This window comes from Azolla caroliniana, unplaced genomic scaffold, assembly GCF_043228905.1.
Source record: "Azolla caroliniana isolate FFs.n. ecotype wild unplaced genomic scaffold, voAzoCaro1.0.p SCAF_22, whole genome shotgun sequence".
NCBI lineage: Eukaryota > Viridiplantae > Streptophyta > Polypodiopsida > Salviniales > Salviniaceae > Azolla > Azolla caroliniana.
In genome coordinates this window covers 3,901,384-3,926,891 of record NW_028230457.1, presented here as the reverse complement: position 1 = coordinate 3,926,891, position 25,508 = coordinate 3,901,384, and the positions used below count along the sequence as shown (strand labels likewise).

The following is a 25,508-nucleotide window of genomic DNA, read 5'->3' as shown; positions in this document are numbered from 1 at the left end:
AAAACCGTGGTTTTGTGGTTTGGTTTCGGTTTTCAGCGTAGGTCAAAATTTAAAATTTTTAGTATTTAAAATATTTCATTATTTAAAATTTCCAAAATTTAAAGATTTTCCTAAAATGTGAGAATAAGGCGTGAAAATGAAAAGATTGTTTAAAAACATTTATTTGTAATTTTAAAAAATTTTGTTTTAAAATTAAAAAAAACTGTTAAAACCGTTTAAACTGCGGTTTCTAACTCTTGAAACCGAACCGAAACCGTTAAGAAAAACCGAACCTGAACCGAACGGGAACATAGCCGCGGTTTAGAGGTTCGGCTCGGTTCAAACCGAACCGTGGCCGATTGTTACCGGCAGTGAGTCTCTCTCTCTCTCTCACGAGTGGCTATGTCCTTTTTTTTTTTTTTGTCTCTGCAGCCTGTGCCTGTGCTTGTGTGGGGGCCATGGCTCTCCTCCCCCCCTTTGCACCTCCCTTCTCTTTTCTTCTTCTTCTTCTGGTGATGATGATGATGATGATGATGATGATGGATCGGTGGATCGATGGACGGTGACGATGCAAGATTCCGCACATCTCTTTTACACTTTCCGCCATAGCCATAGCCATTGCCATAGCCATAGCCATAGCTGACAGACCAGACCAGGCCAGACAGACACAACGAACCTCCTCTTCGCCTCCTCTTCTTTGGTGATGATCACTCGGAGGAGGAAGGAAAGAAAGCAAAGACAGACAGACAGACAGACAGACAGACGAGCCATCTTGAAACCCTGCCGTTCTTAGGGTTCCTTTCTTCCCTCTTCACAGTATCCATGGCGATCTTCTGTTGTTTCTGACTCGGCTGCCTCTTTTTTGCGAAGCCTTCATATCATATCATATCTCCCCTCTCCTTTTTTTGTTCTTCTCTCATCAGATCTTCAGCTGCATTCTTTTAGGATCTTCTATTTCTCTCCAGAATCCACGGCCGGTATAATATTCTGTTATTTTATATTCTCGTGGAATTTAAATGTCTTTAGGTTTCACCAATCTGATCTATGATTTTTTTCCCCTTCTCCATCGATCAATAAGATCACTAGAATGCTGTAGCTTCAATGGAGATTCTTAGTATTGATTTGCAAAACTATACTGTTTCTAGGAGAAGGATTGGACAAAATCTTTTGTAGCTTCAACTGTGGTGGCGGTCTCTTGGTATGATATACAGGTATACATTGTTTTCGAAGGATAGAAAGATTGATCAACAGCTGATCAGAAAGAATGCTTCCATACAGTGATTCTCTCAGTCAACTGAGAGATTGACTGTGGATGAAGCTTTTCTCCCGCACAAACGAAGGGAAGGAATTACCATCCTTGGCTATGGATAGAATCCAAGAAATCATTTTTCATGAAAGAAAACCAACATGGCCCGTCCACAGTTATGTTAACAAGGCAACTCTGCAAGCAGTAAGTTCCATTACTTCTTGCTTCAGTTTTTTTTCTATGCATTCATTGGCTTGCTGTGCGATTTCTGCATATAAATATAGAGTAATGAACTCTGGCTTCGGTTCGTTTGCGTTGCAATCCCTTTTCATGTAAAGTAGCGCGATTTTGCTTCAGTTTCCATACTGTTCAGTTTTGAATGTATTTTATGCTTGCTGTGTTCGCTTCAGTTTCTCATGTATTCGTTGCTCGTAGTAACGAGCTTCAGTGTCTCGTGTAGTATCATTAAATGTTTTATAATTTCCTATTCCATAGTAAAGAGATTCAATATTTCTTCTGTATCGGTTGCTTGTTTTGTGATGTAAATGTGCTCATAACAAACCTTTGCACGAGTTCTTTCCTGTTATTCCCTGTTTGGTTTGTAATGTACCTGATGATGGTTGACGTTTTTTAGTGCACTTTGGTACATATTATTGAGCTTCAACTTCTTTTCTATTCCGTGATTTCTTCATGATGTCCTCATTCATGATAATGAGTTTTTTTATATCAGTTTCTTCTAAATTTTCTTGCTACATAACAATGATCTCTCATTTTTCATTTGTACTAACGAAACCTTTGGTTCAGTTTCTTCTGCATTCTTTGCGTGTGTTGGAATGCCTCTGAGAATGTTATCATACCCAATTACAATGAGCTTTCAACTTTCTTGTGCATTAACAATCTTTTGGTCCCGTTTCTTCTACGTTCCTTGATTGTGTTGTAATATCTCTGAGAATTATATCACGACCTTCGAACCTTTTGCTAGTTGGAGGGGGATGCAGGTTGTCCTCCACCCTTTGCATGGCGACGCAAATTGGATTCCCATGCGAATTTTTTGAAGGAATTTACTCTCACATTTATGGAGACCTTCAGAATGGTATGTATGCTAATAATGTCCTAAAACAATCTGAATTTTAGGCTGATTTTATACTTTGTAGATTTGATTTAGCCTAACAAGATTGATATTTTTATTTCTACTAGATTGGCTTAGGACTCCGAGTTTGGCAATATGTTCGATCTGAACGAGCCCAGGGAAGGGTGAGTTTGGTTTCCACTGGTGCTTGTTTCTGAAGACAATGTGTAATAATGTCTACTATAAAAGGATAAAATGAACCTATGAGACTCGAACATTTATTCACAAATGTTCACATTTGATGCCTCTCAACTTAACAAAATAAGAGAATAAAGGGTGGGAAGAAGGCATATAAGTGGGTGCAATGCTTAATTTACATCTTATCTTTAGCGACTTCTCATACTAGTTATCTTCTACTCGGAATGCAGAAAGCTCCCATTGATCCTTTCCGAAAGGGGCCAAAACCAGCTGCTTCACATGGTGTACCCCTCGGAGGAATGGGGTATCTTTGCTGGCTCAATAATAATGTTTGAAACTTCTTAAATGCATTGATCTGAATAATGATGATGATACCTATGAAATCTTCAGAGGAGGGAGTATCAACAGAGGTTTCCGAGGGGAATTCCACAAATTCCAACTTATTCCTGGTCGTTCCGAGGAAGAGATTGTGCAAGGAAATCAATTTTCTGTGAGTTAATCTTTAAGTAATTACACCTCTGTAGGAACGCTTTCGCCTAAAACCACATTATCTTGCTAGCTAGTCTTGAGCCCCGAGAGTTCACAGGCATAGAACTCATTTTTTCAGGTTTTTGTATCTAGAGAGAATGGAAGGAAGTATTCGTCTGTTCTATCAACTGGCTCTCCCAGTGAGAGAAAGTAAGTAGAAAAACTGGCTCTACAGATCAGAGGAAAAACTGAAATTTAAAGATTACTAGTCGAACAAATTGCTGATCATCTGTTTTTGTGCTGATAAATTTCTCTAATTTAAGGAAAAAGGACAGTGCCGGCATCGACTCATGGGATTGGAATCTGAACGGTCAACATTGTTCATATCATGCATTGTTCCCACGGGCATGGACCATCTATGATGGTAACTTGGCTTTTATATTTTAGTGAGAATCTTTTAATGTTTCGATAGAAAATATTACTTACCTGCCAACAACGCTGCAGGTGAACCAGATCCAGATTTAAGGATTTCCTGCAGACAGATCTCTCCCTTTATCCCCCAAAATTATAGAGAGAGCAGTCTGCCTTCATGTGTGTTTGCGTATACTGTAAGCAGAAATAACTATATTCATTTCTGCATTAGGAAGAAAGAAAGATGTAATAACATCTATTAAAGGCCAATATAGCCTATCAGACTACAGCTCATTTCACAAGTGTTTGCAATTGATGTGTTTCATCATAACAAGCTCCATGGATAATTTATAAATACATTTGTAGATGCCTGATGAATTTGGTGGGAGGAGTAATATTTGATGGGAGTCTGCGGATTGTTCAATTTCACAAGTGTTTGCATTTGATGTGTTTCACCATAACAAGCTCCATGGATAATTTATAAATACATTTGTAGATGCCCGATGAATTTGGTGGGAGGAGTAATATTGGATGGGAGTCTGCGGATTGTTCATAGAACCCAGTGCTTGTCAGAGGATAATGGTGTTACTCAGCACGTTTCTTTAAGAGTAATGGGATGTTATTTACATCCTTTTACTGTGAGGTATTTAGAGCATCTTTGATATATAGGGAGTATACATCCGTCATTACTCAAAAGGGGAGATCTTGAGATTTGGTGAGAGGGCTGATATTTGATGAGAGTCTGAGGATTGTTCATGGAACCCAGTGCTTGGTTAGAGGATGGTGGCCTTACTCAGCATGTTTCGTTAAGAGTAATGGGATGTTATCTGCATTCTTTTACAGCGAGGTATTTATAGCATGTTTGATGTATAAGGATTGTACCTCTATTGTTTCTCAGATCATCTTTCTAGTTTGGATCAGTGACAAACCATCAATTCGATATCCATATTCTATAAAGCGGGTGCATATAGATTCAGTGCTCAACTGAGGCACTTGCTTTGTCTATCATTGCACCTCATGAAGCTTTCTCTCAGAAAATCCACCTGTCTCCCATTTCCCCCTCATATGGCTACAATACGTATTTTCATAGCCCAATAGATCAACTCTCCAATTTTGAAGAAGATGACTGCAGTAGGATATCTGGATCTTTAGTCTATTATTATGCAAAGGGAAATCTGAGATCCTGGAGATTATGCTTTTTGAAAGACAGATTTCAACTGATGAGACCAAGCATTCTTCTGTATGTGCTTACTGAATCCACATGGGTCTTTGATTTTTCACTTGTTTGAATTCAGCTTAAGATTTATAATCTTCTCGAGTAAATGAAGAAATTCCTCGGTAGACACTAAGTTTCGGTGCGTATAGGTTTGTGGTCTGTGTCGAGTGTAAATCAACTTGTATGCTACAACTCCCTTCAACTGACTGATGTCTGATCTCATTACAAGACTCTAGGGAGATTGGAAAATCAACTATTACTAGGTTAATGATCTTGTTTGTCACGGTGTACCAGTATTTTGATGTTATTTCCATCAACTCATGTTTAGCATTTTTGGTGGTATCTTGAAATAGATAAAGAAATCTCAAACCCTCATTGCTTTCACGGATGATAAGGAGTAAGCCAGCCTTCTATCATGATCCATATGTGAGGCAAGATAGATAATCCCAAAGTTTTATTTGAGACTTCAAGAGAAATGTTGATAAAATCATAGTATACAACAGGCACTTAGAGCATGTTCAAAATCCAGACATAGGTACACAATGGGTTTCAAATTCATGAGCAGTGTGCCAGGGACGTACTGGGCATTCTAGTTGATAAATCAAGGATTGCATACAGATAAATGATCATTTTTTCAGTTCTGCCCCAACGACAAGAAAATAAAATGCATGAATCAATATAACCCTTGCTTCTCCTACAAGATTTTTTCCAATGTATCATCACAATTGAAATTGCCCTTGAGTATGCTAATGTTTTCTTGTCCTTGATGCAGCTTGTGAATACCGGTAAAGATGCAGCAAATGTGAGCCTGCTTTTTACTTGGACAGTAAGTGGTCACATCTGCTTAATATTAGCCGCAGATGAAGTCTTGTATGAGCATTTATGAACTTACTGTGCTTTTTTATCTTGAATCTAGAATTCTATTGGTGGAAGCTCAGAATTTTCTGGTGGGCATGTGAATATTCCTTTCATGTAAGATTGGGGCCTTGTACAAAGATTGATGGGTGATTTAAACCAATTTCTAGTGCTGATAATTGCCTGTTGAAAATCTTTTTATTTGTCTCAGTAAAGATGATGGAGTTCGTGGTGCACTTCTTCATCACAAGTAACTGAACTTGAAAATCATCATATTGATATCAGTTCTTAAATTTCCTTTCAATATCATCTAAACTGGTGAGTCTTCTGTACATGCTATGTAGGACAGCAGATAAATATCCTCCAATTACTTTTGCAATTGGTGCGCTGGAAACATCTGATGTTTCTGTGTCCATTTGTCCTTCATACACATTGTCTGGAAAAGGAAACAGGCTTTCTGCAAGAGACATGTGGTTAGAGGTGAAAGAGGTCAGTTTAATTGCTATATATTTGTAAGTTTTCTCTGGACTGAAAAAAGAAGCAACAAAGGATTAGTGCCATTATATCTTCTTTGACGGAAAGATATGTATCATTTCATGGATGCTATACTTTGGGTCTTATAGGTCATTTGGCTACTTTTGGGGATGCCTATATAAAATTCTTTCTTTTCCATCTTGTTATTTGACAGTGTGGTTGTTTTAACCGTGCCAATTGGGATCTAAAACCATTGCCACCTTCACCACAAGGCTCCTCCATTGGTGCTGCGGTTGCGGCAAAAGTGATGATCCCTGCACATGAGAAGAGAACAGTTACTTTTTCCTTGGCATGGGATTGCCCAGAAGTGAAATTCGTAAAGGGGAAGTCATATCATAGGCATGTCTCTTACTCTCACCTTTTCCTCTTCATTCCTTTGATTGAGTTAAAGTTCTGGTCTCATGACTTTGGTTATTTATGGCAATGATCGCCATGGGTCTTTTCTAATTACCTGTGGAGGGGAGACTGATATGGGGCAACAGTAGTTCTGAGTACAAAAATCAGAAAATCTTCCAACATTATTAATCTGAGTATCACATGGGGATATTTTTACCCAGATTGAAAAAAGGGTCCTAGCATCATGGGATGGTTACCTCAAAGTCTTGTAAAGTTGGAAAGCTTGGCCATGAGGATGATGTGAATATATTTCTCTCACACTTGGCCACGAGGTTGATGTGAATATATTTCTCACACGTGACCAAGAGTATGCCCTGCTGGGGGAGCAATTTGGACACAAGGAACACTTTTTTGTTTTGTTTTTCTTGTTGCTGAGAAACAGTAGAAAATATTGAGAATCTTGTACTTTCCTTATTAGATAATTTATTCTTAGAGGGGCATATACTCTGCATATTGGAAGTGACTAAAACTACAACATACAAAAACATTGGAATCAAATTTTACTTTTTACAGAAGGTATACACAATTCTATGGTACCAACGGAAATGCTGCAGGGAATCTGGTTCGTGATGCAATTTGTGGTATGTGCATTTTTCTTTGTATATGACATGGCCATATCTTTCTAGGTTTACTAGGTATGCATAATTGATATGCATTTGGAGTCCTTCCACGATGTTTCCGCCATTGTATTACTTTGGAACAAGAGCAGAATAATGGCTTTGATTGTGATTTCCATTTAAGGTTATGCATTATGCAAAACTTTTCGAGCCTTTTGAGTTCTATTTTTGGATTTTGTTAAATTTTATTTTGAGTTATTCAAGTGTTCTTTGTGCTCCTTATTGTTAGAAAGTGATCAAGTTGATTGAAGAACAAGAGTGCCAAGCAATTTAGAAGATTTGTGGCTTAATTTTGTTAGCCGTCTCATTGGACTTCTTTGCTTGTTGTACCTAATTATCAGTTTACAAGTATTTTCTTTTTCATGAAAATATGGTTTGAAAGAAGTGATGTTTCCAATCAACTAGGTATTATTTTTTCATCTGCATGAAAATATGGTTTGAAAGAAGTGACGTTTCCAATCAATTATGGATTATTTTTTCATCTGGCTGAACTGCATGTATTTTCATGGAGCTCATTTTTCCAATTACGAGGCTTGGTTGAATGATCCGATTCACGTAAAGCCAAGCGTTTAGGTTGTTTGATCAATCATGTGTCAAGAGTTACAGATAACTCAATGGGATGTAGGTAGAGGGTTCCAGGGAATACAGTTAACTTCCGAATTCTTCCAGCTCTGGCAAGTCACCAGAATATCTAATGAATTACAACTTTACTGTACAGCAGACTCCTTATTCCAATTCCATGTGCGATTCAGCTATAGAATTTTGTCCCCACTGATGAGTACTTTGGAGGCTATATTTGTGACAGCTGTTAACCATACAGGTCGTTGGCATTGATTTGTGACATTTTAACATGCACATGTTGAAAATCTGACAAGAAATTTATGCGTGCAAGGCCGGATAATTGTGGGAAGTGTGTTGGATTGTCTACCACCCGAGGCTGTGTATATTGATGTCTCGAAGCATACAATGAGGCTGACTTGTCTAGTGAGATAATAACTGGGCAAATCTTTCTTTGGAGAGAGCTTTGGACACTGTACGTGTTGTTTAAGGGCATAGACATGAGCTTTGGATGAGATTGCAGATACAGCCACTTGAATTATGTTTCTCTCTGCATAGCATGCTGGGTTTGAGTAAGAGCATAGAAATGATGCAAACTGCTCCATTGGGTTGCCAAGTTTGAAACCAAAATTGAACCCTGGTTTTTAATCAGCGGTTAAAAAATCTATGAAAAATTAATTCTGCTGACATTTTCTTTCTTTCTTATATGATTATTTCTCTTATCTTATACAACTACGATTATGAATGACATTTTCTCTATATTAAATATGAAAGAATATATCTATACATGTTTGTGTCCTCTTCATTCTATTTTACAATGAATGAAATTTATCTATATGTGTATACATGTGTCTTTTTCTTTAACTAAACAATTTATGGCCGATTTAGCCAAAATTTCAACTAAGAGTTTCTTTAGATTGTTTCCAGCATTTTGGAAACCTGAAGTACCTTTATCTATATTTGCATGCATGTTTCTTTTTCTTTGATTAAGCATTTTATGGGCAAATAATCCAAAATTTCAATAAAGAATTTCATTAGATTGTATTAGTAGCAGAACATAGCACTTGAATGAAGATTACAGTCACAACCCTGTTTCCAGCATGTTGGAAACCTGGAGGAACTTTATCTATATGTGTATGTATGTGTGTCTCTTTTTCTTTTATTAAGCGTTTTATTGGCTATAAATAAAAAGTTTAAGCACAGTTTCTTTAGGTTGTATCAATAACTGAACATAGTTCCATGCATGAAAGTAGCCTAAAGTAACAACCCTGTTTCCAGTAGGGTGGAAATCTGAAGGAAACTGCTTTCTTTCAATCACTTTCAATCTCTATTTTTTATATATAACGAAGCAAATAATTTGGGTGTCTTTTTTGCTTTTTAACACTATGTATCGTATCCCTTCTCTTTCTACAATGCACACTGTGCACATTGTTTCTTTCTATTCCTTGTCTCAAGCCCCACCCAAAACAGATCCTATAGGAATGGATGCCACATTTGAGCTTTTTATGTTGATAAAGGGAACTTTTGGTTTCTTCCTTCATGCTTGCCACCTGTGAATACTCAAATGAGAACTGTCTAGTGCATGCTTTCTTCTTGAGAACCTTGGGTTGTGGAGTTTGTCATAATCCCCGTGAACCTGTCAGATGCACATGTGCAGATGCAGATTTGGGTTTATGATGACACTACTACACCTGGATTATATCTGGTTCCGATATTGCTGTAAAATTTGTTTCGGTAATCAGGCAGCAAACTTGGTTGATGTCGTCACTCTGTTTACATATGTTCAAGCTATTTAGCTTTCGGAAGGTAGAGCGAGAAGCCCCTTATTTTTGTTATTTTGAATGGTAATCTATCTTTAGTCTAGTAGCACATTATGGTCTTTTAGAACCATTCTCTATATTTCTATCTTTCAGCAGTTAGATTTATCCATATTGTGCTGCACCCTGTTGAGGGTGAAACATTATGCTCGTTGTGAATGCTGATGTAAGATATTGCATACTGAATTGGTATTTTGGCTTATATCAGGTTACGAGAACTGGGAAAAGGCTATTGAAGATTGGCAATCACCCATTTTAAATGATGAAAAGTTACCAGAGTGGTAGTTGTCTTTTCCCTATTACATAGATTAAGGTCTTTGCTGATCAAGAGGATCAATACTTATTGAGTTCTATGGTTGGTATACAGGTATAGAGTGACTTTGCTCAATGAACTTTATTATTTAGTTGCTGGCGGCACTGTATGGACAGGTAGGTCTAGAACTATTGGAAGCAGTGGCCATGAGCCATTGTTTTAGATGGTTATCTTACTATTATTTCACTATTTGCAGATGGTTTGGGACCAATCAATGGAACTGAGAAGGATGTTGTAGATGACCAGAATTCTGAAGCATCCTTTTACTCTGATCAGTCTGAGACAGATGATTTTGTAGATACTGTCAGAAAACCTGCCAAAGAAGAAAATTCTGCTGGGACTACAAATGGTAGTTTAACATCAGAGATTTCTTTTTCAATATTAAATGCCATGGCAACCAATGGATCAGCTAAAAAAGGCGATGCTGCTACTTTGAAGATTTCCTATGGTACTTCATTACTGAAGGAAGGGGAGCAAAATGTAGGACAGTTCTTATATTTAGAAGGATTCGAGTACCTAATGTGGTCAACGTATGACGTGCACTTTTATGCATCATTTGCTCTGCTTTCACTCTTTCCTGATCTTGAACTTAGTATTCAGCGTGACTTTGCTGCTGCGACTTTGTCATATAATAAGGAACAAGTTGTGTTTCTTGCTGAAGGACAAACAGGGGTCAGGAAAGTTTTGGGAGCTGTACCTCATGATCTTGGTCTTCATGATCCGTGGAATGAATTAAATGCATACAACCTGCATGATACGAGCAGGTGGAAAGATTTGAACCCCAAATTTGTACTTCAAGTGCATAGAGATTATGTTGCTACTGGAAATAAGTCATTTGCACAAGCTGTTTGGCCGGCTGTATACACAGCCATGGCATATATGGATCAGTTTGATAGAGACAGGGATTGCATGATTGAGAATGATGGATTTCCCGATCAGACATATGATACATGGTCTGTAACAGGTGTGAGTGCATACTGTGGAGGTCTATGGCTTGCCGCTCTTCAGGCAGCAGCAGCATTAGCTATTGTAGTTAATGATAATGACGCTGCAAAACATTTTCGTTCCAAATTTGCTCGTGCAAAGAAGGTTTATGAGACAAAGCTTTGGAATGGTTCATACTTCAATTATGATGAAGGGACACTTGGCAGTAGCACCTCCATTCAAGCAGATCAGATGGCTGGTCAATGGTATACATGGGCATCTGGTTTGCCTGCACTCTTTGATGATTCTAAAGCAAGGAGTGCTTTGCAAAAAGTTTTTACCTTCAATGTTATGAAGTTGAATGGTGGAAAAATGGGTGCGATTAATGGGATGAATCCGGATGGCAGCATTGATGAATCGTGCATGCAGTCTCGTGAAGTATGGACAGGAACAACATATGCTGTTGCTGCCGCAATGATATATGAGGGATTGCTGGATGAGGCATTTAAAACAGCTGAGGGGGTTTTTAGAGCTGGCTGGTCTAATGATGGCTTTGGGTATGTTTGTCATCTTGTTAAGAATATACTCTCAATTGTCTTGATTTGTCTTCCATATAAATGAAGAATTTTGTGATTGTTTTATGATAGTCTGGAGATCAGGAGGGTTCCTTTTTTCTCTTTTTTCTTGTAATGTGGCCATCCATTGCAATTCAGAGTCTGGGCTTACTTTGAAGGGCCACATGATGTTCACTAATGGAAAAGTTAGATGCTGATAATCTTCTTTTGGCCAGTTATTAAACCTAGCTTTATGTACATCCCTGAAGGTTACTATTTTAGTTTCCAATGGTCCCAACACTGGCATTTTAGATATTTGGTAATAGGAGTTACAAACTCTGGCCTGATACACTAGCTGTCTTTCTGAAGCATGTCTATCACATAATCAGGTTTTACAGGATAATTTAAAACAACATGGGCTTCCTATATTTATATATGCTTTTAGCATATGCTAGTTACGAATTCTAGAAATTGAAGTGCTGAAGAATTCTGGGAATTGAGGTGATATATATAACTTTTATCAGAGACTCATTGATAATGTTAAATGCCATATTTATGTATTTCAAATGATGTAGATTTGTGAGAATCATGACCGCATTGGTTAAATTACATTTTTTCCTTTTTGTTATATGTAAGGTATTGGTTTCAAACACCCGAGGCATGGACGGCACATGGACATTTCAGGTCATTGGCTTATATGCGCCCTCTTGCTATATGGGCCATGCATTGGGCTCTATATCCACCAACAACGATTTTGGATGCACCAAGGATACCATCCATGGATAGGGAGATTGATACTCATCATCATCATGTGGGATTTGCTAGAGTCGCAGAAGCTTTGAAACTTATGCCAGAAGCTCATGCAGAGGACCTTAGTGCTTTTCTACAGTATTTGTACGAGTGTGTTTGTCGTCGAGGTGGAAACATGAACTGATTCCTCCTCTCACGGAAGGCTTTACACAGGTTATGTATAGACACACGTGCCCCAAAAAAGTTGGGGCCAAAAATCTTGTACCTACTAATGTATAATATAGTGAAAGCCGCCAATCAATGACATTGTTGTTTGAATCTTTGACCCATTATTTTTTAGTATTGTGTTACTATTGGGGTCTTTTCATTGTTTGACTTCTTTTTGCAGTGGTGTAGGATCTTTTAGGTCTTGAAAGGCTAGGTCAAACCTTTAGTTGCCTTAACTCCTATACAAACTATTCTTCTCCAAACATTGAAATCAGTCTCTATTACACGAGGTGCCCATCCGTTTGTCCCCCACCTGTACTGTTGCTTCTTAGATATATTGGGAATAGACTAGATAAGCATATAGATTTACACTCACAGCTTTCTGTATATGTGAAAACAACTTTCTGTAACATAAGAGAGTAGATGACAATGTTAGACCTCACGTGCACTCATGCCTTAAAGCTTAAAGAGTTTGTACAACTTCAGGTTGACCATTGATGATATGTAACACAACGTACATTCTCTTTGACATGAGATGAGTTGTTGGGGCATAGGTGAAAAGAGTGTCTACAATTTATTTGGCATATTGAATATATTCTTTAGAGGAAAAAGAGTAAAAATAATGAAAAAAGAGGGGTTTAGGGTAAAATATAGAAATGCAATCAATTATTAAATTCGAATGTGTAGTAGTTTTGTTTTTTTCTTTAGCGCACATTGTGATTGTGAGAGGAATATGTGTAGGGGGATTGGACAAGATAGACAATATGGTAAAAGCAAACTTGAATATGACAAAGATTGTATCAAAATTTGACACTCAAAGCCCCACTTCTTCAAGGCAAAATATGAATAGTCAACAAATCTCCTCACATGCTTTGCACTACCCACCCCACATAAAAGAGAATATGATCCAAGTTATGTGGAGTAAGGATGTGGTTGTGGTCAAAGGGATAGGCTCTAACATGTATTGGCTATTGTGTTTTTTGTACTTGAAGAAAAGATGGCTTTGTAGTTTAGTGCGACATATATGTAATATGATTTGTGAAATATGAGCCTCCATATCTTTCCTAAGCCATGACATAGAAGTGTTGCAAAAACAAAAACTCATTCATGAAGCAAATGTATCACATACAATCTTCCAAATTATGCCTTCATTTCTTACACCCATTTGAAACCCAACATTTTGCTTTTGTGGTCTTTTGAATATTTGTACTCCCTTCAATGACATGCGATTCAAGGAAGTGGATATGAGGTATTTTCTTGAACCTTTAGAATGTATGCAACAACCAATTCCATGGCCATAATCTCAATAAGAAGTGATCCAATCTCATGGAAGACAACCTTTATGGCACTTGTAGCTTGATATCAAGAAACTCCTTTAGAAAGTGCTTTTGGATATTTTTCAAGCTCTTTTCAAGTGAACTTAAAAAATGCCGCCAATCTAGACCATTAGAGTAGTCCTAGTGTAGCCAAAGTGTCAAAGGACAGAGCTGGGGATTAAGATCTATTGGAGCTTTCAAATGATGCTCTGAGTTATGTGATCATTGAGGATAGATTACTATAGGCACTAAGGATGAAGTGGCAAGATGCTTAAAGCTCAAAATTGGAATACTCGATTGCAAATATTCACCCCCAATATTTGGGCCTGATACAAGGTAAATATACCGGAATGTATCCAATCTCATCTCACTACCCTAATGAGCCTTGGGTCTTGGAGACCCTTTACACTTCTTCGAACTCACTCATTCAAGTTAGGTGTTGAGGTGGCTACATGACATAATCTAAATGTGAAGATACATAAGGTGCAATGAAACCCTAGTGGGGTTTTTACTAGCGAATAGTAACCCCCTTTCTCAGATGATATGTTGATTTGGTTCCATAGGTGAAAATTAGCTTCCTCATGGACGAGAAAAATATATTCTATTTGTTGTCTCTCTATCTCTCTCTCACAAGTCATATTTGACCTCCAAAGACGATAATAAAATCTCTCTCTCAAGCAAGGATGCTCATTCTCACTAAGTCCATTTGGTCTGTGCATTTATGAATTAGAACAAATGATTCCCAAGTTTGAAAAGGAAGAAAACATTTAAGAAGTTGTCATTGGGAATGTCGTCATCATGCTTTTGTTGTATGTACATGTTGTGCAACCCCAAATGGAATATGTGAATCATAGTATTCTAAATGAAGAGATACGACGAAGGATGTTATCCGTGGGATTGTAAGTGTTTGAGTGAGTGTATAAGTGTTGGTATGTGGATAGATAAGTGAAGTCTTTGTATTAAAAGTCATATGCAAATGTGCACATAAGGGTGAGTATATTAATATATTAAACACATGCACATTTATGTGGATGTGTGCAAATATGTAAAGTGAGTAGGTTGTTGGAAGGTTATATAACTAACCTACAAACCTCATTGTATGTTCTTGATTTGTAACCCTTATGTAATGTACCTATATAACCCCACCATAGGGGACATGAATGAAAGTAGAAGTTTTGCCTCTCAACATTGTTCTCTCTCTCTCTCTCTCTCTCTCTCTAAGTTCAACCCCCTTGGGAGGGGGATGGAACCATTCTTGGCTCCGCCCCCCACCCATCAACAAAGGACACAAAGGATATCATCACAACTAGAGGTCTTGATAATTGAAAATTGAGGGATGAGGCATATATGTCAAGGTCAAAACAATCGAGGAAGGAGTAGGAATGTCAATTTTATGGAAAAAAAAACATATTAAAAGGTATTGCCTCAAATGGAAAAAGGAGTTCCATACATCTAATAGTAAGCATGAAAAGGTAGGTAGTGATGATAACTCTAATTGTGTTCATGTAACTTCCTCATATGATTTGCTCTTTGTTTATAGTGAAAACCTAATTAATCTTGTCTACAATGAAACGAATTGGGTTGTAGATAGTGGGGATCAGTCCATGTCACATTTAGAAGGGAGATTTTTACTTCTTATACTTCAAGTGATTTTGCGGTTGTGAAGATGGGAAATGATAAACTATCAAAGGTGGTAAGCACCAGAACTATTTGTTTGGAGACCAACATGGGATCGATGTTGATTCTCAAGGTTAGACATGTTTAATAAAACAAAGAAGAGTCTCCTTCAAACATCATTCTTCTTTGAGAAAGGAAGAGGTACTTGAGTTGGTCCACTCCGATATGTGTGGTTCTTTAAAGATAAAGTCAATAGGCGGTGCACTCTACTTTGTTACTTTTATCAATGATCGTTCTAGAAAACTCTAGGTTCAAACATTGAAAATGAAGGTGTTTAAATTATTTAAATGAAGTATTTAAAGTGTTTAAAGAATTTCATGTTTCTCTTGAAAGAGAGACAAGAAAGAAACAAAAATGCATTCCCACCAAATAATGGTGGTGAATATTGTGACTCCTTTGATGCATTCTATCTAGAGCATCGAATTAAGCAACAGAAGACACCACTAGAAACCCCAAAACTAAATGGCTTGGTGGAAAGGATGAATAGAACTCTAGTGGAGAGAGTTAGATGTTTGCTCTTAAATGTCAAGTTGTCCAAATCTTTTTGGGGTGAGACCTTGAGGTATTGTTTCATATGTTATTAATATATCTCTTATTGTGCATTCTAGTGCAAAGTTCCTCATAGAGTTTGGTATGGTAAGGATGTTTCTTATTATCATCAACATTTATTTAGTTGTTAATGTTTTGTGCATGTACTTAAAGATGAAAGTTCTAGTTGTTTTATGGAAAAAAAGAAAGAAAGATAAAAGTTCTAGTTAGATGTTAAGTCTAAACAATATATCTTTATTAGGTATGACCGAGATGAGTTTGGTTACAGATGTTATGACCCAATGGAAAGGAAACTTATTTGAAGTCGTGATGTATTATTTGTTGATGATCAAACCATTGAGAACATTGAAAATGTAAAAGGGTCAAAATATATAGTGGTCTAATTGATTTCAACCTAGTTCCCACGACCAAAGATGCTACACATGGAGATGCTTCCCAACAAGACGAAGATCATGAGGATGTTGATGAGCTAGAAATTATAGATAATAGGGTTGAAGCTAATTGTGATGCTATTTTACCACAAATAGATATTGAGCAAGGGGAGCAAACTTCCTTATGAGAGGTAGTTAATCAATCAACTCGAAGGTCCAATAAAGAACAACCACCATCTATAACGTATCCTAGTTTAGATTATGTCTTGAACTCTGAAGCTGGGGAGCTAGAGAATTTTTATGATGTTTTAAACAATAAGAATAAGAATAATTTGGAAAAATCCATGCATAATGAAATGAACTCTTTGAGGAAAAATAATACATTTGATTTAGTGGAACTTCGTAAGGGAAGAAAAAACTTGAAAAATAAATGGGTATTCAAGCTAAAACAAGATGATGGTAAGCTTGTAAAACATAAGGCTCATTTAGTTGTGAAGGGTTTCTGCCAAATAAGAGTATTGATATTGATAAAAATTTATCACCAATAGTGATTTTAAATGAGTTCTATTCAAGTTGTTTTAGGTAACGCAATTAGTTTAAATCTTGAGATTGAGTAGCTTGATGTGAAGACTGCCTTCTTGCATGAAGACTTTATTGAAGAGACGTACATGGAATAATTAGAGGGTTTTGATGAGAAAGGAAAAGAGAATTTTGTATGTAAGCTGAAAAAAGAGTCTTACAACTTGAAACAAGCACCCAGGTAATGGTCCAAAAAGTTCCGTTCATTCACAGTGAGTCGAAACCACACCAAGACCAATGGAGATCATTGTGTGTATGCCATGCACTTCTCTAAAGATAAATTTATTACTCTCTTATTGTATGTTCATGATATTGTGAAATGCTCAAGATGTGAAATGCTCTCAAAATGCTCTCAAGAATAGCTCCCTTTCCATTACGTTCTAAGTTACATTTTATAGACTACTCTTAGCGTGGAGGGTGTTCTCCCGCTCCAATTAGCTCTTCTAATTATGGGGCTTGGTAGGGGCCTAATTTGGGTGGCCTAATTTGGGTGTGGTCCATGTGACCGCCACAGTTCCCCCTTGTAAAAAAAAATTATTGTGCGGTCGGATCGCGACGGGGCGTGGACGACGGTTCTAGGTGGGGGGATGACACGGGCGTGGGCGTGGGCGTGGGCGGGGGCAATGGTAGCTGATGGAAGGGCTTCATGCGAGACTGGTAGGCAAAGGTAGAGCGGTTGTTGGAGGCGCAACGGAGCAGATATGTAGTGTTGCGTATTTGCTTTTGAACTTCGAAGGGACCGATCCATCGGTGCATGAGCGACTCGCTGAGGCCGCGATGACGGATGGGGAAATAGACGAGGACTTTGTCGCCGACGTGGTATTGATGGTTGGCGCGGCTTGCATCATGTTGTCGTTTTTGGCGTAGTTGTGCTTGGTGCAGGTTGCTCGTGATGATTTTGCGGAGGAGGGGTTGGAGTTGTTGCAGGTGGGACCACCAGGACACTGCGTCATAGTGGAGTCGTGTGATTGGTTGCGGGACTGCCACTTCTAGGGGTAAGCGCGGGTCCCTTTCGTAAAGGGCCCGAAATGGGCTAATGCGGGTGGAGGCTTGCACAATTGTGTTGTAGGCATGCGTAACGAAGGGCAAGATCCGGTCCCAGGTCGAGTGTAGCGGATCGATGTAGGCCGAGATTTGTTGTTTTAAGGTTCGATTGAGGCGTTCCGTCAATCCATTCCTCTGCGGATGGTAGGGTGACGTGAATATTTGTTGGATTCCTAATTGTGTAGAAACTAGGCGTAGGAGCTCGTTGTTGAACTGGGGTCCTCGATCGGACAAGATTTGGAGTCCAATAGTTTGGAGGCGATGGTCATAGCCTTGGCATCTGGGATAGCGGCCGTCTCAGCCCAACGCGTCAAGTACTCGGTTATGACTAGGATGAATTTGTTCCCTTCTTGTGACTCGGGAAAGGGGCCCATAATGTCCCATCCGACAATTTCAAATGGAGCTTGAACTTGTATCAGATGTAAGAGGCCTTGAGCCACTTTAGGTGATTTGATGGCCTGACATAAGTTGCATGCTTTGATGTAGGAGGCGACCTCGTGGCATAGCCCCGGCCAATAGAATTTGCAACGGATTTTGTCTAGCACCTTATGAAAACCCAAGTGGCCGGACAACGGGTGATCGTGGAAGAAACGAAGGTAAGACAGGCGCAGTTACTCAGGCGGGTTCCTTGCCTACTTGGCAAAAAAGCAGGACATTATCCTGGATCATGAATTGCTTGGTGAGGGATGATGTGGGCTCGGCTCGTAGGCGGTGGCAGATGTCTTGGATTTTTTTGTCGTGTTGTTGCATGTTGGCGATTTGGGACGAGAATATGGGGAAATTGATTGTGTCAGAGGCGACCTGGTTCGCCTGAAAGGATATGCGGGATAATCCATCGGCGACGATGTTTTGGGGACCACGGCGATAGCGCAACGTGAATGTGTAATCCTATAGTGCCAAAGCCCAACGGAGTAAGCGATCGGGTGGATGAGCCTTCTTTATGAGGGAGAGCAATGGCTGATGGTCCGTTTCGACTGATGTATTTGATCCGTGTAGGTATGGGTGGAAACGATGGAATGCCCAGACGATGGCAAGCAACTCTTTTTCGGTTGTCGAGTAATTTTGTTCGGTTTTGGTAAGTGACCGACATATGTAGGCAATCAATCGTAGTTGGTCGTTGTCGTCGGATTGGAGCAAAACTGCACCAAGGCCGACATTGGAGGCATCCGTCTGTAGATGGAAAGGCTTCGCTTGGAGTGTTCGCTTGAGCTGCAAGAAGCTGGATTCGCAGGCTTCGGTCCATAGGAAGGGTTTGTCTTTTTGCAGGAGCGCGCGTAGTGGGGCGGGCTGACAGGTCGGCTAGCCGTGGGATGAAGCGGAGAGAGAACGTGAGGAGGCCGAGGAAGCGTTGAAGCTGCTTGATTGTGGTGGGGCATGGGAATTTTTGGACTGCTTCCGTCTTCTCTAGGTCCATCTGTACTCCGTCGGAGGAGATGACGTACCCGAGGAAGCGGAGGTGCGTACTACCCCATCGACACTTCTTCCATTGCAGCTGCAATCGATAGCGTTGAACACAAGTGAGAACCTCCCGAAGGACTTGAAGGTGTTCCACCCAAGTGCTTGTATGTATCAGAATATCGTCTAAATAGACGATGACGACGCGATGGGTGATGAGATCATCGAAGATGGCGTTAGCCATTCGCTGGAATGTGCTCCCAGCATCGGATAGGCCGAAGGGCATCCGTGTGAACTGAAAAATGCCTTTCTTAGTGTGGAATGCAGTTTTGTGGGCATCTTTAGGATTCATAGAGATCTGCCAATATCCCGAGGCCAGATCGAGGGAGGTGAAGTACTTTGATTTGCCGAGCTGGTCAAGGAGGTCGTCGATACGAGGGAGAGGATATCGGTCATGGGTGGTGACATGGTTTAGTTGTCGGAAGTCGACACAAAAACGGTAAGAGCCATCCCCTTTCTTTACCATGTGTGGCTCCGAGATCCACTCGCTCTTGGAAGGTGTGATAATCCCTTGTTGTAGCATAGTTTTGATGGCGTTGTCGATGCGCTCGTGGTCGAGAGGCGAGCGACGTCGAGGAGCTGCGTGGATGGGGCGGGCGTTGCCTGTAGGAATCGTGTGGTGGATCGAAAAACGGACCGAGGGAGGTTTTGCAGGTGGTGTAGACTACGAGGGAAAGGTGTCTAGGAGCCGTCGGATGTCGTGGATGCGCTCTGTCGGTGATACCAAGTACTGTGTGTTGCTGATGTGGGTGGTATCTTGCGGAGTAGTGAAGAGCGCGATCGGAAGGTGATTGGGGAGGATGAACTGTTGTGAGGAGAAATCGAGACAGGCTCAACTATGGAAGAACCAATCACAACCCAGGGTGATTGGGAACAACTGGCGCGGGAGGACGTAGAAATGATGTTGGATCTGGGCGGAACTGATGGTGAGCATGCACATGACTTGCGCAGTGAGTGGTACACCTGTTGTTGGTCACCGAAGAGGATTTTAATGGGCGGTGTGTGGCTCGTGGGAAGTTGTAATTGGGTGACTAAATCTGTGTTGATGGAAGAGATGTTGCTGCCGGAGTTGAGGAGAACTTCTTGGGTCGTGTGTTGGAGGCGGGCGATTGTGGTACAAACGGGCGAAGTTGATGACGTGGAGGCGTGGACATGCGGGGTCGGCTTGATCGTGGTATAAACGGGAGAAGTTGATGACGTGGAGGTGTGGACGTACGGGGGCGGCTCGATCGTGGGAGAAACAAAAGAAGTTGATGACGTGGAGGCGTGGACGTGCGGGGGCGGCTCTCCCTGCGGCACCCCGCGCATTAGTTTTCCGGGAGCTCAGAGAGGGAGGCAGCGTCGGCTAATTGGACGTTCTGCTTCTGTTGGTGATTTTGCCACTTTCGGCATTGACGCCGAATGTGGCCATAGTTGTTGCAGTAGAAACATTTGGGGGGTCCTTGGCTATCTCGTTCGGGCAATGCACGCTTGGCACGTAATTGCGCATTTTGGACGTTGACGTCCATGGGAGTGGCGGCTGGCATAGTGTTTGTATGATCGTGACTGAGATTACCTGGTGTGTGCATGTCGTGCACGTCTGCAACTTCGATGCGTTGGGCGGTGAGGATGGCTTCGTGTAGTGTCGTCGGACCTTGATCACGTACACGGCGGCGGAGGTCATGTCGGATACGCGGCTAGAAGAAAAACAACTTCATGTCTTCCGACATGTTGGCGTCAGCCCGGCGTATGATCTGCACAAACCGAACCACGAACTGGGTGATGGGTTCGCGTGGTTGTTGGGCAATTGACTCCAGTTGTTGTAGGGCCGTCTGGCGGGAGTCTTGATGAGCAAAATTCCGAATCATGGCTACCCGTAACAGATCCCAATCGTTGTGTGTCTCTTCGGGTTGTTGTACGAGTCATAATGCTGCAATATTCTCGAGGAGTGTCTTCATTTCCATTGCCTTCCAGGGGTGTGGCCACTGGTGGTAACTGGCCACCATTTCGAAATGATCCAGCCAAGAGAGGACGTCTTCCGATGGTAGGCCAGAGAATGGTTTTGGGCGAACTCGAGGGTTCGGGAGATTTTGTTGTGGCTCGGATCTTGCTGAAAGAAATGACAACATGGCTTGGTTAGTATGGTTAACTTGTAAAATAATGTTGGACAGGGCTTGAACCAGTTGGTCGATTGGCCATGTGGGCTGATGGTCTTGAATTTGTTGTTGGAGGAATTCCAGATTCATTGAGTTGGCGTTGCTGCCGTTGTTGTCGTGTTGCATCGTGGCGTGTGTTGTTGGGGTCGTGAGTTGGGGTTGCTTTGCCCGTCTTCTCCACCAAGATGTGAAATGCTCTCAAAATGCTCTCAAAATGCTCTCAAGAATAGCTCCCTTTCAATTACATTCTAAGTTACATTTTATAGACTACTCTTAGCGTGGAGGGTGTTCTCCCACTCCAATTAGCTCTTCTAATTATGGGGCTTGGTAGGGGCCTAATTTGGGTGGCCTAATTTGGGTGTGGTCCATGTGACCGCGACAATATACTAAGTGTTGGACAAGACCTAATCCACAATTCAATATTGGACCTATCTAAATGTTAGGAAACATGTCCCTTCGGATGGGAAGAGGAGCACAAAGAAATAACCGAATCAGTTGATAGCAATTTAGTCGAGGCTGAAATATGAAACCGATTGTTTGATTCGGTCATGGCCGAATAATCGAATCTGAATCAATTCAGCCAATAATCAAATCGGTCGAAGGCGATTTGGGGCCATATTTGTAAATAGAGTTAATGTGCCCTTGTGGGCTATATTTGTAAATAGCCATGGATGTTGTATTGGTATAAATACACCTAGGGCATTCATTAGTGTAGTTGATCAATATCGTTGTATAGTTATTAACGAGGTTTTTTGCCTCTGTAACTGTGTGTAAGAGTGAGACAAAGAGAGAGTAACTCTGCCACCGTCTGTTAAACGAAGAAGGACTCGAAGGTTGTTGCCTCTGAGATCCTTATTGTATACCTTACCTTTATAGTGATTCACTTCTTGGGGTTTGTGGACCCCCATGATTTTTCCCTTTCGGGTTTTCCACGTTAAAATACTTGTGTCTCTATATCTCCTCATTTTCTGTCTGTGCACTATCTTATTTGATTCTTTGTACCCCGAATATACATAGGAGAAACCAGTTGTGGCCGGTTACGATCCTAACAAATTGGTATCAGAGCGATGGAAGAACATTTCGGTGGAATGTTCAAGTTAACCGGCTCCAACTACTTTGTGTGGAAGTCGAAGATGCGAGATATGCTCATGTGCAAAGACCTATGGCTGCCGATGTAGTTCGGAGATAAAAGGCCAGACAAGATCAATGCATCAACCTGGGAGGTCATGCATTTGAAGACGACGACATACATTAGGTGTTTTATAGACATGAGACTATACAACAACTTTAATGAAGAAACCAGGGCAGACATGAAGTCGAGCTTACTGAATGAGGAAGCTCGTCAAAAACACCGAGAATCCATAACCAACCAGAAGGCCCTAGTCACAAAAGGTGACTCGAATAAAGGAAGAGGCCAAAATAGAAGTCCCCATAACCGAGAGAAGTCGGGGACAAGGTTGAAGTCGAGGGAAGGCCCACATGCTTCTATTCTGGGAAGCCAGGGCACTTCCAAAAGAATTTTCGACACTTCCGAAAACACAAAGGGGGAGCCGATAGTACGGATCCGACGAAGATTCAGGATCGAAAAGGCACTTCGTCAATCGTGACAAGTGAAGAGGAACTATTGTTCATCAGCGAGCAAAGTGAGCGGAATCTTGTCGGCGATGAATAGACATGGGTGGTTGATTCGGGTGCGTCGTTTCACCTAACCCCCGATCGGAAGTGCTTCTCGTCGTACAAGGCTGGAGACCACGGTCTTGTAAAGATGGGAAACGAAGGAGCACGCCGAATTGTTGGCATAGGAGATGTGTGGTTGGTAACCTCAACCGAGTGTAGACTAGTGTTGAAGGATGTTCGACACGTTCCGGAAGTCAGATTGAATCTGATATCAGTTGGTCGACTGGATGCCGAAGGCTACATGGGTAGTAGCCGGAACGGTGCCATGAAGTTCTGCAAGGGGAGCCTAATTGTGGCTCGAGCTCGGAAAACCAACACATTGTATCTAATGCATGCGCGAATACGTCGGGAGGAAGTGAACGTGGCAACCAACGCTGTCGGTGAGCTATGGCACAATAGGTTGTGTCACATGAGCAAGAAGGGGATGCGGAGACTTGCCGATGACAACCTCATTCCGGAGGTGAAGAACGTGCAACTTGAGAAGTGCACCAATTGCTTGGCCGGCAAGCAAAACCGAACCTCCTTCCGAACTAGGCCCCCGATGAGGAAGAAAACGTTGCTGGAACTCGTGCATATGGATGTATGCTACGTGAATTCAAAGTCTCATGTTGGTTCACAGTACTTCATGATCTTCATAGACGACTATAGTCAGAAGTTGTGAGCTTCCATACTAAAGATCATGGACCAAGTATTGTCTCTCTTCAGAGAGTTCCAAGTGAGAGTTGAACGAGAGATCGATCGACAACTGAAAGCGGTCCAAGCGGATAACAGTGGAGAATATCGAGGAATCTGACTTGAGTATACCGTGCTAAAAATCCCAGAACTAAATGGGTTGGCCGAGAGGATGAACCAAACCATTATGGAGAGGGTCCGAAGTATGTTAGCACATGCTAAATTGTCCAAGACGTTATGGGTTGAGGCGTTGATGAAAGGAAAGGAAAGGAAAAGAGATGATGCCAGAGGGATTCGTAGTGAAAGGAAATGAGAACCTGGTATGCCGATTGAGGAAGAGCTTATACGGATTGAGGCAAGCTCCCCGACAAAGGTACCAAAAATCTGAATCCTTCATGGTGGATCATGGCTTCAACAAGACGCAAGCCGACCATTGTGTCTTTGTTAAGAAATATGATGAAGGAGACTTTCTCATCCTCCTATTGTATGTTGATGACATGTTAATGTTAGACAAGACTCGAAGAAAATCGGAAGTTTGAAGAAGGCCATGAACAAGTTGTTCTCAATGAAGGATATGGGTCCGGCAAAGCAAATTCTAGGTATGGACATTGTTCGGGATCGGACAAAGAAATTGTTATGGTTATCACAGAAGAAATATGTGACAAAGGTGCTCCAGAGATTCAACATGTTGAATGTGAGACTGGATGGCTCGACACTACTGGCAAACTGTAAGCTGTCCGGAAGCCAATGTCCGAAAACAAAAACGGAGAAGGCTGAGATGAATAAGGTCTCCTATGCCTCAACAGTCGGAAGCTTGATGTATGCGATGGTTTGCACCAAGCCGAACATTGGATACGTTGTTGGAGTCGTCAGCCAATATATCAACAATCCTAGAAGAGAGCATCGGGCAACAGTCAAGTGGATACTTTGGAACCTGAGAGGCACCTTGAGTGTGTGCCTCCGATTCGGCTCAGGTAACCCCACATTGTAAGGTTATACCGATTTAGACATGTCGGTTGATGTGGATACCAAATGATCCACGTCCGGATATGTAATGACTTATGGAGGGGAAGTCATCTCGTGGCAGTCGAGGTTGTAGAAGGTCGTGGCAGTCGAGGTTGTAGAAGGTCGTGGCGTTGTCAATCACGGAAGCCAAGTATATGGCCGCAGCGGAAGCTGACAAAGAAATCATATGGATGAAGGAGTTTATCGAAGAGTTGGGAATTCGGCAAGATGAATTTTGACTCTATTGCGATAACTAGAGTGTCATCCACCTTGTGAAGAATGCCGCCTACCACTCGAGGACCAAGCACATCCAGAGGAGATACCATTGGCTACACGAGTGGGTAGAAGAGAAGGAATTTTCTCTCGTGAAGGTACATACAACGAAGAACGGGTCAAACATGCTAACAAAAGTGTTGCCGACCGAAAAGTTGGACGGGTGCCGACAAAGTGTCGGATTGATGAAGCAACCCATGCCGGAGTAAAGGGGGAGTTTGTTAGGAAACATGTCCCTCCGGATTGGAAGAGGAGCATGAGTCGAAGAAAGAAGCCGATTTGGGGCCATATTTGTAAATAGAGTTAATGTGCCCTTGTGGGCTATATTTGTAAATAGCCCTCAATGTTGTATTGGTATAAATACACCTAGGGCATTCATTAGTGCAGTTGATCAATGTAGTTGTATAGTTACTGACGAGGTTGTTGCCTCTATAACAGTGTGTAAGAGTGAGACAAAGAGAGAGTAAATCTGCCACCGTCTGTTAAACGAAGGACTAGAAGGTTGTTGCCTCTGAGATCCTTATTGTATACCTTACCTTTATAGTGATTCACTTCTTGGGGTTTGTGGACCCCCGTGGTTTTTCCCTTTCGGGTTTTCCACGTTAAAATACTTGTGTCTCTATATCTCCTCGTTTTCTGTCTG

The 25,508-nt window shown here is 41.1% G+C and overlaps 1 protein-coding gene across 2 annotated transcripts; it reads left to right on the top strand.

Moving 5' to 3' along the window:
* Nucleotides 1-886: 886 nt before the first annotated feature.
* Nucleotides 887-12,244, top strand: LOC147849853 (uncharacterized). 2 transcript variants are annotated; one of them, XM_087337299.1, is made up of 19 exons: nt 887-956; nt 1,058-1,429; nt 2,208-2,318; nt 2,423-2,479; nt 2,723-2,796; nt 2,883-2,982; nt 3,100-3,170; nt 3,284-3,384; nt 3,465-3,568; nt 5,360-5,413; nt 5,504-5,559; nt 5,654-5,692; nt 5,787-5,931; nt 6,131-6,315; nt 6,886-6,953; nt 9,573-9,645; nt 9,732-9,793; nt 9,874-11,158; nt 11,792-12,244. In XM_087337299.1, exons 2-19 carry the CDS (start codon nt 1,292-1,294, stop codon nt 12,087-12,089), a joined length of 3,021 nt encoding a protein of 1,006 aa, XP_087193425.1. In that variant the 5' UTR covers nt 887-956; nt 1,058-1,291; the 3' UTR covers nt 12,090-12,244. The 2 variants fall into 2 exon arrangements, with proteins under 2 accessions (XP_087193425.1, XP_087193424.1); XM_087337298.1 differs by lacking the exon at nt 887-956 and having other exon boundaries at nt 1,008-1,429.
* The last annotated feature ends 13,264 nt before the right edge of the window (nt 12,245-25,508 follow it).

What these genes read in the sequence shown, in the direction of transcription:
- LOC147849853 (XM_087337299.1), top strand. Translation starts at nt 1,292, where the DNA reads ATGAAGCTTTTCTCCCGCACAAACGAAGGGAAGGAATTACCATCCTTG. An exon ending in TTATGGAGACCTTCAGAATG is followed by an intron (nt 2,319 to 2,422) that starts GTATGTATGCTA and finishes TATTTCTACTAG; the next exon opens with ATTGGCTTAGGACTCCGAGT. An exon ending in TGGCGGCACTGTATGGACAG is followed by an intron (nt 9,794 to 9,873) that starts GTAGGTCTAGAA and finishes CACTATTTGCAG; the next exon opens with ATGGTTTGGGACCAATCAAT.